A 14,947-nucleotide genomic window follows, 5' to 3' on the forward strand; every position below is an offset into this window, starting at 1 on the left:
AGTCGAATCTTGGACTTTTACCTGGTGTCTGGAGTCGTGGACAGGGGTTCAAGGGAGCGAGAGCACCCCCTATCTACCACAATATATACAGTACAGGCCAAAAGTTTGGACACACCTTCTCATTCAATGTGTTTTCTTTATTTTCACATTATTCGGTGGAATCAACCCTGTTAAGATCCTTCCCAGGCTTCTTTTTCTATTTCAGAGCATCTCCATACACATTCTCAAACATCCACACATCCAAAGGGCAACTCTACAACGACCTAAAGCACAATGGGGCATGGCACTACCTAACTTAAGACCTGGATATCAACACAAATTGATGTATATACACAAGGCTGGACTGCAATGGAAATAAAATCTTGCAGTATTTCTTTATATTTACTGCTTTCTGCCCCAATAAGTACAAATTATTGTCAATACACTAATAATCCAATTGCCGTTCATTTACTGAGAATTGGGAGCTAATGTAAGAAGCACTTTAAGACAGAGAAACTCTTATATGTTGTTCCTCTAAATGACAATCACTTTTTTCCACCCTCTAAAACATTAATGTTTGGAAAATGCCCATGATTAAAACACTTGTAAATAGATAATGTCTATAAATCCTATGAACAATTAAGTGTCACCTCATAAACATAATTCTTCCACTACTTTCAAATTAGAAACTTTGTTAAACGGAACTTGTCTAATTTTCCTCACCTCTCACCTATTTCTGTTTCAGAAAAAATATTGGTCAGTCTTCAAGATAGCATCTCCACAATTTATAACAAGCATTTTAAAGTCCCTTTCAAAGATTCCAGGGTACAATGAGGAAAGGGTCTTTTTCTTAATATTTCAAGATAATGAGAGGAAAGAAGCCATGCGCAGAATGCACTCTAGCTCTTTTTGTGCAAAGCATTCAATAATTAAACTTAACATATTCTATAGAGCGCATTTATCTCATTTAAAATTGTCCTAAATGTTTCCAGGGCAAGAATCAATCTATTGACATTACAGTCTAACTCCAGTCTCAGTGAGCCACTGAGGAGAGGCAAGACACATGACAGCCCGCATGGAGTTTGCTAAAAGACACCTGAAGGACTCTGAGATGGTGAGAAATAAGATTATCTGGTCTGATGAGACCAAGATAGAACTTTTTGGCCTTAATTCTAAGCGGTATGTGTGGAGACAACCAGGCACTGCATATCACTTGTCCAATACAGTCCCCACAGTGAAGCATGGCGGTGGCAGCATCATGCTGTGGGGGTGTTTTTCAGCTGCAGGGATGGGACGACAGGTTGCAATCGAGGGAAAGATGAATGCGGCCAAGTACAGGGATATCCTGAACAAAAACCTTCTCCAGAGTGCTAAGGACCTCAGACTGGGCCGAAGGTTTACCTTCCAACAAGACAATGACCCTAAGCACACAGCTAAAATAACGAAGGAGTGGCTTCACAACAACTCTGTGACTGTTCTTGAATGGCCCAGCCAGAGCCCTGACTTAAACCCAATTGAGCATCTCTGGAGAGACCTAAAAATGGCTGTCCACCAACGTTTACCATCCAACCTGACAGAACTGGAGAGGATCTGCAAGAAGGAATGGCAGAGGATCCCCAAACCCAGGTGTGAAAAACTTGTTGCATCTTTCCCAAGAAGACTCATGGCTGTATTAGCTCAAAATGGTGCTTCTACTAAATACTGAGCAAAGGGTCTGAATACTTAGGACCATGTGATATTTCAGTTTTTCTTTTTTAATAAATCTGCAACAATTTCAAAAATTCTTTTTTTTTGTCTGTCAATATGGGGTGCTGTGTGTACATTAATGAGGAAAAAAAATAATTTAAGTGATTTTAGCAAATGGCTGCAATATAACAAAGAATGAAAAATTGAAGGGGGTCTGAATACTTTCCGTGCCCACTGTATATCCCATTAATAGCTGTGTTCAGTATACAGTACTCCAGGATGGGCTTAAAATGGAGAAGGACAAACAAATCGTAATTGCCTTTACCTCACTATTAGCACCTTGATTTATTTTGCTCAACTGAAAGATGTTCTATACTCTTTGGAATAGGAAAAAATCTAATTCTCACTTAGAGGATCTTTTCAAAACCTTTTTTAAAATATGGCAAGATGTAAATTATAACATTTTAGAATAAGCTTTTTTTTCGGGGAAAGGGATACACTTACCTTGTTGCTCCTTTTCTAGAGTAGCTTTGGTTTCTGGCTCATGTCTCTTTCTCTTGGGTGGGGGTTGAATTTTGGTTTGTTTGCTTAGTTTGACTTGATTGTATGGAATGTTATTTGCTTATATTTAAAATCAATAAATATATTTTAAAATGTATACTTCACTTTAGAATACAATTTATTGTGGCAGATTAGTATACTACAGTATATACAATGGTTGTGAAAAGTAAATGTTAAAAATACCTTGCGGTATGGCCTTTGTTAGAAAATATGTTATCTGGTAAGCTAGGGTGTAAACTCATAAATAATAAGGCAGTTAGAGTTCATTGGCTTTATTTTCTTTGTTTATCCTTTCTTCTTCGTCTTCGTCTTTTTCGTCTTCTTTCAGCTGCTCCCGTTAGGGGTTTCCATGGCAGATCATCTTTTTCCATATCCATATACATCTTGCTCTGTTAAATCCACCAACTGCATGTCTTCTCTCACAACATCCATAAACCTCCTCTTAGGCCTTCCTCTTTTCCTTTTACCTGGCAGCTCCATCCTTGGTATCCTTTTCCCAATATATCCAGCATCTCTCCTCTGCACATGTTCAAACCAACGCAATCTCACCTCTCTGACTTTGTCTCCAAACCCGCCAACCTGAACTAACCCTCTAATGTACTAATTTCCAATCCTTTCTATCCATGTCACACCCAATGCAAATCTTAACATCTTTAACTCTGCCATCTCCAGTTCTGTTTTCTATTTCTTGGTCAGTGCCACAGTCTCCAACCCATTTAACATAGTTGGTTTCACTACCATCCTGTAGACCTTCCCTTTCACTCTTGCTGATACCCGTCTGTCACAGTTCACTCCTGACATTCATCTTCACTCATTCCACCCTGCCTTCACTCTTTCCTTCACCTCTCATCCACACACCCTGTTACCCTGTACTTTTGATTCTAGGTATTTAAACTCATCCACCTTCGCCAAGTCTACTCCCTGCATCCTCACCACTCCTTTGACTTACCTCTCATCTACATATATGTACTCTGTCTCGTTTCTACTGTCCTTTGTTCCTCTCCTCTCTAAAGCATATCTCCACCTTTCTAGCATTTCCTCAACTTACTGTCTACTCTTATTACAGATCACGATGTCATCAGCAAACATCATAGTCCACGGGGACTGTCAACCTGTCTATCATCATTGCAAATAAGAAAGGCCTCCGAGCCAATCCCTGATGCAATTCCACTTCCACCTTAAATGCATCCATCACTCCTACAGCTGACTTCACCACTGTCACACTTCCCTTGTACATATCCTATACAACTGTTACGTACTTCTCTGCTACTTTCAACTTACTCATATAATACCATAACTCCTCTCTAGGCATCCTGTCATATGCTTTCTCCAGGTCCACAAAGACAAAATGCAATTCCTCTTTGTCTTCTCTATACTTCTCCGTGTACACCCTCAGAGCAAACATTGCCACTGTAGTGCTCTTTCCTGGCATGAAACCATACTGCTGCTCACTAATCGTCACCTCCCTCCTTAAAGTTACTTTCCAAGATTGCATTAAACTGTCCGTTTTAAAAACTCCACTGCCATCTCTCGTAAAGACCTCCAAGCTTCCACAGGTATGTCGTCTAGACCAACGGCCTTAAAATTCTTCATCCTCTTCATAGCTGTACTTAATTTTCTAATTGCTAATCCTTTGTACTTCCTGGATCACTATCTCCACATCACCCAACCTTCTTTCTCTCTCATTCTCTTCATTCATCAGCTTCTCAAAATACTCTTTCCATCTGCTCAACATGCTCTTCTCACTTGTGAGTACATTTTCATCTTTATCCTTTATCACAATAACCTGCCACACATCTTTTCCAGCTTGGTCCCTCTGTCTAACCAATCAATGCAGGTCCTTTTCTCCTTCCTTAGTATACATCCTCTAATACAGCTCATCATATGCTTTTTTTTTTAGCCTTAGCCACCTTTCTCTTCACCTTATGCCTTATCTTCTTGTACTCCTGTCTATTTTCTGCATCTCTCTGACTATTCCATTTCTTCTTCGCCAACCTCTTCCTCTGTTATACTCTCCTGTACTTCTCCATTCAACCACCAGCTTTCATTTTACTCCTTCCTCTGTCCAGATGTCACGCCAAACACCTTTTTTGCTGTCACCCTTAATATTTCATTTATAGTTGCCCAGCCATCTGGTAACTCTTAAATGTCCCCTAATGCCTGTCCTGCCTCCTCCTGGAATTCAACCTTGCAGTCTTTCTTTTTCAACTTCCACCATTTGATACTTGGATCTGTCCTCACTCTCCTCCTCTTCTTGATCTCCAGCGTCATCCAACAGACCACCATCCTACGCTGCCAAACTACGCTTTCCCCTGCCACCATTTTGCAGTCAACCTCCTTTAGATTTGCTATCCTGCATAGGGTATAATCTACCTGTGTGCATCTTCCTCCACTGTCTGTGACTCCATGTTGCTCCCTCTTCTTAAAATATGTATTCATCGCAGCCATGCCCATCCTTTTCACAAAATCCACAACCATCTGACCGTCTTCATTCCTCTTCTTGACACCATACCCTACCCATCACCTCCCCATCTCCTCTGTTCCCTTTACCAACATGTCCATTGAAATCTGCTCCAGTCACTACTCTCTCTCTCTCTCACCTTTGAGTACACTCTCCATCACTTCATCCAACTCACTCAAGAAGTCTTCTTTCTCATCCATTGTCCTCCCTAACTGCATGGGGAAATGAACATACGACATTCATCATCACACCTTCAGTTTCCAGCTTCTTAATTATCACTCTTTTCACCTCCAAAACACTCTTGACATACTGTTCCTTCAGGATGATCTATACCCCATTTCTTCTCCCATCCACACCATGATAGAACAATTTGAATCCACCTCCTGGCCTTACTTTCCATTCAGTCTCTTGCATGCACAATATATCAACCGTCCTTCTCTCCATCACATCAGCAAACTCTCTCCCCTTACCAGTCCTACTGCCAACATTCAAAGTTCCTACCCTCACTCTCCACTCCACTCTCTTTACCTTCTCGTCTCCTCCTGCCTCTGGACACACCTTTCCCATCTTCTTTTCCTTCTTCGGCCAACAGTAGCCCAATTTCTGCCAGCGCTCTGGTGGTGGCCATTGTTAACCCGGACTTCAGCCAATCCGGTATGGAAATCTGTATTGTTGTGTGCATATTTATCTGTCAAAATTTTACACTGGAAGCCCTTCCTGACATATCCCTCCCCATTTATCCAGGCTTGGGACCGTTACAAAGAAACATACTGGTGTGTGCATTCCCTGTGACTGGGGGTTTCTTTGTTTATCCCTTCCTTGTGCATTTTATTCACTAGAAGCCCCATTTTGTGTTTACTTTCCTCAAATATATGCATGCATTACTGTGGCTTTTTCTGTAACACAAAGGTCATAAAGTATTTTCTCAAGTGTCCATTTTATTTAAAATGATTAAAGGGGGTTCTTAATTAAACTTGGTTCCTGTCTGTGACATTTAGTTGAAGAGCTAAAGTGAGTTTTATCTGTTCACCTAGCATCTAGGCATAGGAACATGATGGGCTTCAATAAGAAAACAATGGTTTTCATTTTGAGTGTGTCAAGATAAAATGCCTGAACTGTGCTTGACACTGCTGTTGTAACCTGCTGTAATCTATCATATCGGCTGATAATTTTCAAAACAAGAAGCAAAGGTTGATAAGAGGGCATGGTGGAAGACCATCTGTTGGTCAGAAATGCAATTGTGGTTAGTTCAATCGAATGTTGCCTTTTTAAAACACACCCTGTGGTCTCTTCTAAGAAAAAATATAAGGGTGTGCTTTTTGCCTTATGATATATTTTTCTAGGTTATCTGTCTGCCAAAAAACAACCAATTAAAACTGTACCTGAAACATACGTCTTCTTACTCTGTGTTTTAAGTGCTTTTTGAAATCCTGTCCTGCTATTAATTTCTTAAAGGAGCACACTGCACCTGAGCCATAGTTCCTGCCAGGGCAACAGTCTATGTTAAGTTCCCTATTCTCCATGCTTTACATGCATTTTTCCTGGTGACTCTAAATTCTTACCATAGTCCAATGCCATGCTATTTAACTTTTAGAGATGAATAGAAGAGTGTCTGGGCAGTGGTAGTGTGCCATATGATTACTGACATCCCAGCACCCATTTAAAAACAAAAAATAAACATTGTGGTGCTAAGGTGTCACCCGCTGCATTTGGGTCCCCTGGTGGTTTGTTGTGTAGTGGGTGCAGCAACATGCTATCAGTGTCTGCTCCCAACCTCTTTCTCCTTTCATGACTGATGGAATTGTCTCTGGCTTTCTGTGATCTTGACCAGATGAGCTGAGAAAATATATTGATCTGAGATGCCCTGACTCCAACATTTTGAGGTGTTCCTCTGTGCATAATTGACAGAAGCAATGAATTAGGCAGACAGTGTGCCCTGGTGACTTAACTATTGGAATGTGTAAAGGGTCATGCAGGCCAGGTATTGCCAGTTCCAATGTTCTATCAATATGATACAGGGATGGAGACAGATCTAACAAGCACCTTCTTTTGAAAGAAAAACCCAAAAGCAGTCTCAGTACACCCATGCATTCCAGTGGGACTAGACAAGGATTGCTAGGGAGCCATATTGTCTGATTGTTTCAGTAAAAGATGCCACAAAATAAAAACTCCAAGGATACCTAAGAAAGGCTGATGCCATGAGTAACTAGTGAGAGACTAATACAAGCATTCAGGAACAGAAGAAAGCAGCTTTTTTTCTTAACATAGGCAGAGATGTGTTTTTTTTTCCTTTCACATAAAACAGATACACCACAGGCTACCTTACACACCTTTCAGGGACAGCAGGCACCACTAGAGCGTGCTGTGACGTGAAGGTCTTGTAGCCACAGTAGTCTGATCTTCTGCAAAAGTAATTATTGTATAAGGCTAGATTTGGAGGAATCCATAGGATGTGAATTATAGGTTGAACACTGCTAACCCTAAAGTAAGTCTGACTGTCAGGAATGACTAGATTCTGGCTTGAGGGAGATAGGTGCAAGAAGGGAAGATGCTTTGTTGCATTTGAGAAGTTTAGTAGGTTTGTAAGCCATTCTGACAGCTGGGGCAAAAGATTTATGTAGTGATCCGCAGTACATCAAGATTTCTCTTGATTGGGCATTTTTAATTATCATTGTTAATACTCCCCTGTGCTTTTTTTAGTAATGTTTTGATATATTTTTTGATATTATAGTGGATAAGTACACTGTGGGAAACTGTAAAGGACAAGGATGCTCAATCAATGCCCATTACTCATATGATATGAGCTACAGAATAAGTCACCTAACCCAGCATTTGTCCAAACTACACAAATATAGAAACATTGTACTGTATGTTTATAAGCCATTACCTGAAGACCTGTACCTGAAGACTAACCTGAGCTCTAGGACCCTTCATTTTTATTTCCTACAGTTATGGCTGAGGTTTTTGCACCATTGTATTCTATATATTTTTCCCTTTTTCATCAGCCTTCATTAAGTAGACCTGTCAACTGACTCCCCAACTCTTTGTGAACCTATGTCTTTTTCTTTAAAATACCTAAATATAGACTTGAAATAAACACTCTCCTTTTTATTCTCTTAGTTTTGCAAAGTCATGGCCCCGTTGCATTTCTTCATAGTTTGAGTAACAATGTGTTGTCAGTTGAAGGGTTTCTTCATTTCATTTCTTCATTTGATGGTAACTGTGTGCAAGGAAGTAAGTGGTAAAACACAGATAAAGTAATATTTTAACAGCACTGGATCAAAGAATCTATGAATTCTACATCATTAGAAATAAACTGGTGTGGTAAGAAATATACTATGGTGGTCTAAAATATTATTGTGGATTTGAGTCAACAAATAAGCAAGCATAAATTCAGTGTGACTGAGTGTGATTATGCACAGGAGTATGACCTGTGGTGGACTTGCAGAAAATCCAGGGTTGATGGGATGAACCAGTTGTTTTGCATAGAATCCTCACATGTCTAAGCAAGATAGAAAATGAATAGGTGGAATTTAAATTCTGCTTGCATCTGCATTGTCTTAATAATTGAAATCTCATTTGAATGCATGTAACAAACTTCAATTGGGGTGAAAATTAGGAATACTATAGTATAATGTAGGGCGGCACGGTGGCGCAGTGGTAGCGCTGCTGCCTCGCAGTTAGGAGACCCGGGTTCGCTTCCCGGGACCTCCCTGCGTGGAGTTTGCATGTTCTCCCCGTGTCTGCGTGGGTTTCCTCCGGGCGCTCCGGTTTCCTCCCACAGTCCAAAGACATGCAGGTTAGGTGGTTTGGTGATTCTAAATTGGCCCTAGTGTGTGCTTGGTGTGTGGATGTGTTTGTGTGTGTCCTGCGGTGGGTTGGCACCCTGCCCAGGTTTGTTTCCTGCCTTGTGCCCTGTGTTGGCTGGGTTCGGCTCCAGCAGGCCCCCGTGACCCTGTGTTCGGATTCAGCGGGTTAGAAAATGGTTGGTTGGTTGGTTGGTTGGTTAGTATAATGTAGTACAACTTCCCGTTTAGACTTTTCCAGGCACAACCAGCTTTCCAAAGCATATTTTTAAAAACTTTTTAATTACTTATTAAACATGTACTTCATGTGGTAGCTGTTTGAGTAATGACTGTGCAATTCTTCTACAAAGACTTTCAAACCCTGATTGTGAGACACATTGGGTAGGATTAAAAGTATCCACCCCCAGACAAGATTTCTTAATTCTTTTGCTTTGTGAGCTTTGGTTCATGAAATTTTAAAATCCTTCAACCCCTCTGCTTAATCTAATTGAAGGTCTTGGTGAATTTTGAAAGTTGCTATTATAAACAGTTTCCAGACAAATATAGGTGGATTGGGTGTGCTACACTTAAACTGCCAGGTCACTTGTTAAATCCCTTTCTTTGACTCCGTTCTTGAGTCACTTGACCTGCCAGACCTCTATTTGGGGCAATTTTATATTTTTAATATGTAATTGAAAATGAGTACCAGCTAAATAAAAAGAATGAGATTGAGCAATATGAACTTTGTTTGCAAATTCAACAAACTTATTTTTTTTTAATTTAAACTGGAAACAAGTAGGTGAGATGCCCATTCTTTGTATGTGTTACAGGTTTTGTAAATATTGTTTTTAAACTTGAATTGCACATACTTTTTTAAAGAAGCATACTTCTTAGTGTGACTGGAATCTGTAAATTAGCACAGAATGTTTGTAAATGTGATCATTGATGTGTTGGCAGCCCACAATGATTCAGTACTGTCTTGTATAAACCTGATGCTGCCAGGGTAGCAGCATAAGTAGATTACAAAATGGATGGATTGTTGGATTTTCACAGACCACTCAAATATTTTGAATGTAGTCTACTTGATCACATTTACCTTCTTTAAGTAGACCAGTAAGCAAGTTTATTTGCATATAACAATGTAATTCACCTCTGTCAAGTTTTACCCCATCAAATACTGAAGATGAACTGTACAGTTGCAGAGAAATTAAATATATTTTTCAGAATTTGCAAATAAAAAAATAAATTTTCAATGTTCCTAACATAAGCAGACGTCTTTGAATAAAAACAGGCTACATCATGTTTTGTATAATCTTCAACATCTTCAACCTGAGCCTGGAGCAGGGGAGAGTCCCGAGGCTTTCGAAAACATCTTGCATCACCCCAGTCCCAAAGGTATCACGTCCTAGTGAGCTGAATGACTTCCGGCCTGTTGCTCTGACGTCACATGTGATGAAGACCTCGTAACGGCTGCTGCATCACCACCTGAGGCCACAAGTTCGCCACACCCTCGATCCTCTGCAGTTCGCATACCAGGAGAAGGTGGGAGTGGAGGATGCCATCACCTATATACTACACCGATCCCTCTCCGACTTGGACAGAGGCAGTGTTGCTGTTAGAATTACGTTTTTGGACTTCTCTAGCGCCTTCAACACCATCCAACCTCTGCTCCTTAGGGACAAGCTGACAGAGATGGGAGTAGATACCTGGTGGCATGGATCGTGGACTATCTTACAAACAGACCACAGTATGTGCGTCTCGGGAACTGCAGGTCTGACATTGTGCTCAGCAACACAGGAGCGCCCAGGGGACTGTACTTTCTCTGGTCCTATTCAGCCTATATACCTCAGACTTCCAGTACGATTCGGAGTACTGCCACGTGCAAAAGTGCACTGATGACACTGCTATTGTGGGCTGGATCAGGAGTGGACAGGAGGAGAAGTATAGGAAGCTAATCAAAGACTTTGTTAAATGGCGCGACTCAAACCACTTACACCTGAACACCAGCAAGACCAAGGAACTGGTAGTGGATTTTAGGAGGCCCAGACCCCTCATGGACCCCGTGATCATCAGAGGAGACTGTGTGCAGAGGGTGCAGACCTATAAATACTTAGGAGTGCAGCTGGATGATAAATTGGACTGGACTGCCAATACTGATGCTCTGTGTAAGAATGGTCAGAGCCGACTGTACTTCCTTAGAAGGTTGGTGTCCTTCAACATCTGTAATAAGATGCTGCAGATGTTCTACCAGACGGTTGTGGTGAGTGCCGTCTTCTACACGGTGGTGTGCTGGGGAGGCAGCATAAAGATGAAGGACACCTCACACCTGGACAAACTTGTTAGGAACGCAGGCTCTATTGTAGGAATGAAGCTGGACAGTTTAACATCTGTGGCAGAGCGACGGGCGATAAGCAAGCTCCTGTAAATCATGGAGAATTCACTGCATCCACTGAACAGTGTCATCTCCAGGCAGAGGAGTAGCTTCAGTGACAGACTGCTGTCACTGTCCTGCTCCACTGACAGACACTTTGCGACTCTTCAATTCCACCTTTGGGGTAAACACTAACATTATTCAAAGTTATTGTCTGTTTTTACATGTATTTTTATTACTGTTTAATATTGTTTTTAGTATCAGTATACTGCTGCTGGATTATGTGAATTTCCCCTTGGGATTAATAAAGTTATCTATCTATCTGTCTGTCTGTCTGTCATGACCCAATGATTAGTGATGCTCTCTCACATTTCCCAGCTCTGTCAGTTTTCCCTGGGTACGAGTATTTTGCAGGGTCTCCCTGGGTCCGCATGGGTTTTCGTTGTACAGTACTTGAGATTAAATGGCTATTCTAAATATTTGACTAAATTGTGTCTGTGATTCAGTGTGCATTGTGTTGCAATTGATATCCCATCCAGGTTTGGCTCTTGCCTTGCATCCAGTGCTGTCAGAAACACTGCAGCTTAACCTTTAGTTAGACTGGCCAAATAAAGAAGTGTATGTTTAAATGTACTCTGGACCTACAGGATCTAGGATTGTTTTATGCATATGACACAGTGCTTCTGGGAAAGGTTTTGCTTCCAAGTCATTCTACAATTAGATTAAACCAGGTGGCTCTTATTTGATGCATTTTTGACTCTGTAGAGTCGATCCTAGAAGCTAAAAGGTGCAAAGTATGACACACTGTGCATGGGCCACCATGTCAAACTCATGCATACTCCTACAAACACTTATTTCAGGCTAATTTAGAATTACTTGTCAATCTAACCTGCACATCTTTGACATATATGAGGAAAACTGAGTTCTTGTTTGAAGAAATAGTATAAAGCTTCCACAGTCAATTTGATACAAATACTAATTATGGTGTGGCTAACAGTGAAGAATAATTCATTTGAAAATGTGACATGTCCTTTTTACTATATTAATTTGTTGTATAGTTTATTTTTTCCAGTAAAGTATTATAACATTCTCAAAAACTCAACCTAATTCTGGTTTGCTGGAAGCTACAGACTTTCACCACAGCAATCAGATGCAAGGCAGGAAAATTGCTAATCCATCATAGGACTGTCTCATGCACACTCTTATAGACTTCCCGATTAACATGCTGTAACCTACACATCTTTGGGGATGTGTTTGAAAAAAACTGAAGTAATCCAAGGAAGACACACACAAACACTCAAAGAACAGGAAAGTCAACACAGACAACAGAAGGGATTGGGATGTGAAACTAGGGCAGTGGCTCTATGAGGCAGCTGCACCACTCACTGTACCTGTGTAAAAATGTGTTGTTTTGTTTTGTTTTTTTTTACTGTGACATACCAAATTTTATATTGTAGCAAACATAATTCTATGGTTACATTTCTGTGAGGCAACACATTTTTCCATTAACTCTACAGGTTCAGTTAAAATGTATTGCCATTAATCATCTTTGATTCCAGACAATTTAGTCAGCTCTTGTTTTTATTTTAGAAACCATGTTTTCCAGATTTTTTTTATTATTTTTTTCAGACCTTTACTTGGAAAATGAACAGTAACAATTTAATATATGTGATTTAGTTCAGGAATTTTTGAAAAATGCCCACTCGAATTACTCATTTACTGTACATTTAGCTTACTGTCTTCTTAATAATACCTATATAATTAACACTCTTGTGGTTTACAAAACAAGCAATAATAATGGTTTCTTTCCTAGGACTTGATTATGCTTGCCTTAAATGACTAAAATGGACCCCGAAGAGTTGGAACTGCTAAATGACTACCGGTACAGGAACTATGCTTCTGTGATTGAAAAGGCACTGAGGAATTTTGAATCTTCCAGTGAATGGGCTGACTTGATCTCTTCTCTAGGCAAGCTAAATAAGGTATGCAGTGGATTATGCCAATCACTATGCTCACCCATTCATTTATGTCATTGTTCTGCTTTTTCCTGTTGCAGCTGTGGGTGTATGGGAAGGTTACTCAAGTGTGTGTGTAAGTGTTTTTAGGTGGGACAGTAGACTAGCACCAGGCATGTTTGCACACAAATTTTCTTACTCATACCAAGTTGATAGAGTCACCCATCTACATAGAGAAAGCTAACTAAAACTGAAAAGTCCTAAAAAAAAAAAAAAGGTGGCAAAGCTATAATGACATCAAGTTACTCAAACCAAAATAACGTTAAACATAGTACTAAAATTAATCTGAAGGTAAATATTGCTTAATTATATAGAATACCAGCGCTGACTGTCTGGATATACTGTATATCCATCATTTCTTTTCTAGTTCAGCAGATCTTCCAGAAGCCTTATGTGATTCAGAAGGTTAAATTTGCGACATAATTGTAATTAATTTTTTTTAAATAATAGATCGTCCACAAGAATGAAAATAAACATAATTATGCTTTGGGGAATATGAAGTGGAGAAATCTGTTTATCTGTCTTGGGAGGTGAAATAACAATTGGGCTAGGTTACACACAGTCAACTGCCGATTGGTGCTCTGTAGTAGTAATGAGAGCTTTTAATAATATTCATTGAAAAAATCATTTTAAGTTACATAGTCAATGTGCCTTTACTGTAAATTATTCTAATCCCCTTTTTGTACCAAGTCAGTACTGAATCATTTTGTACCAAGTTTCATTAGTATATTGTGTAAAGTATTTCTGATATATAGATAGAGCTATATCTAGGGCTGGGAATCGATTAAAAAAATTAACTAATTGCATGAATGTGTGTCATTAATCATTAATCACATCTAACATTAAAACATGTAATTATAAAATTCATAAATTATGAAGTAAATACACACTGATTCACAAAATTAATACAGACTCAACACAAAGGAATTAAAAACAAAAAAAAATAATGGAATAGTTTAAACCTAAACAATGACATTTTAACAAAATACTACTTGAGCAAGCAGAATTTGAATGCCTTCCTAAAGGGCAGGTTGAAAAGAAGGCAATAAGAAAACAAGGCCAATGTGTTAATTCTCAGATTGGCATAGCATATGAAACACAGACGCATCAAAGTAGAAAAGGATCGAAAAGACTGTTTTGTTTGAATGCACTGCTAAAGATTGATTTAATCAAAAGAATATGCATCCCTTTAATGGGTATACATTAAAACTTGTGTAAAAACTCTGCATATACTATATTAAACTGTTCATCACCATCAACGATTGCAAATTATACTCTAGTCTACACAATTACACAGTGTGTCTGTGAATGTCAATCAATTTTTTGCTGCCCCTTCAGACAGTTTAGTATGTCTGCTAATGCTTTTGTGGTTGGTAGAATCGTGGTGTGCCTTGGGATTTTTTGAATTGCACAAATGTGCCGCCACAGAAAACGTTTGGAAAACGCTGCTCTACCTATACCTTTGCTCCTCATACGTCAAAAAGATCTCTGTAGTTGCTATCTTTCTTAAAAACTGACACTGTGCATTACTTGGTGATTATGTTGCCACTCTGACCAAAGCACTGACTGAGGCATTTTCCTTGTTGCTGTCCCGGGATGCAGCAATATTTTTTAATATGTTAAACAGGCCACATTATTTGCAAAAATTAACACATTAACTTTCCCAGGCCTTCATATATATGTGTTTTACTTCAACCAGATATTCTAATATTCTGGACAACAGTATACAATACAATACTTTATTTTTGTATAGCCCAAAATCACACAAGGAGTGCCGCAATAGGCTTTAGCAGGCCCCGCCTCTTGACAGCCACCCAGCCTTGACTCTATAAGTATATAAGAAAAATCTCCCCAAAAAAACCCTAGTAGGGAAAAAATGGAAGAAACCTTGGGAAAGGCAGTTTAAAGAGAGACTCCTTTCCAGTTAGGTTGGGCGTGCAGTGGGTGTCAAAAAAGAGGGTTAATTACAATACAATACACAGAAAAGAGCAAGAGTAATCCTCAATACAATTTAATAGTATAATAGAAATATTACAAGTACAGAGCAGAATTCACCAGTAGATGATATCACATCATACAATTTGGATTT

At 39.5% G+C, this 14,947-nt stretch overlaps 1 protein-coding gene across 2 annotated transcripts in view; it reads left to right on the forward strand.

The window, feature by feature from the left end:
• The window catches only part of dop1b (DOP1 leucine zipper like protein B), a 212,261-nt gene that overhangs the window by 38,742 nt on the left and 158,572 nt on the right, over positions 1-14,947 (forward strand). For both annotated transcript variants that reach the window (XM_039743847.1, XM_039743848.1), the window contains exon 2: positions 12,657-12,825. In XM_039743847.1, coding sequence (XP_039599781.1) covers positions 12,679-12,825 — 147 coding nt within the window. In that variant the 5' untranslated portion in view covers positions 12,657-12,678. The remainder of the gene's footprint in view (positions 1-12,656; positions 12,826-14,947) is intronic.

Source organism: Polypterus senegalus, chromosome 2, assembly GCF_016835505.1.
Source record: "Polypterus senegalus isolate Bchr_013 chromosome 2, ASM1683550v1, whole genome shotgun sequence".
In the NCBI taxonomy this organism is placed as follows: domain Eukaryota; kingdom Metazoa; phylum Chordata; class Cladistia; order Polypteriformes; family Polypteridae; genus Polypterus; species Polypterus senegalus.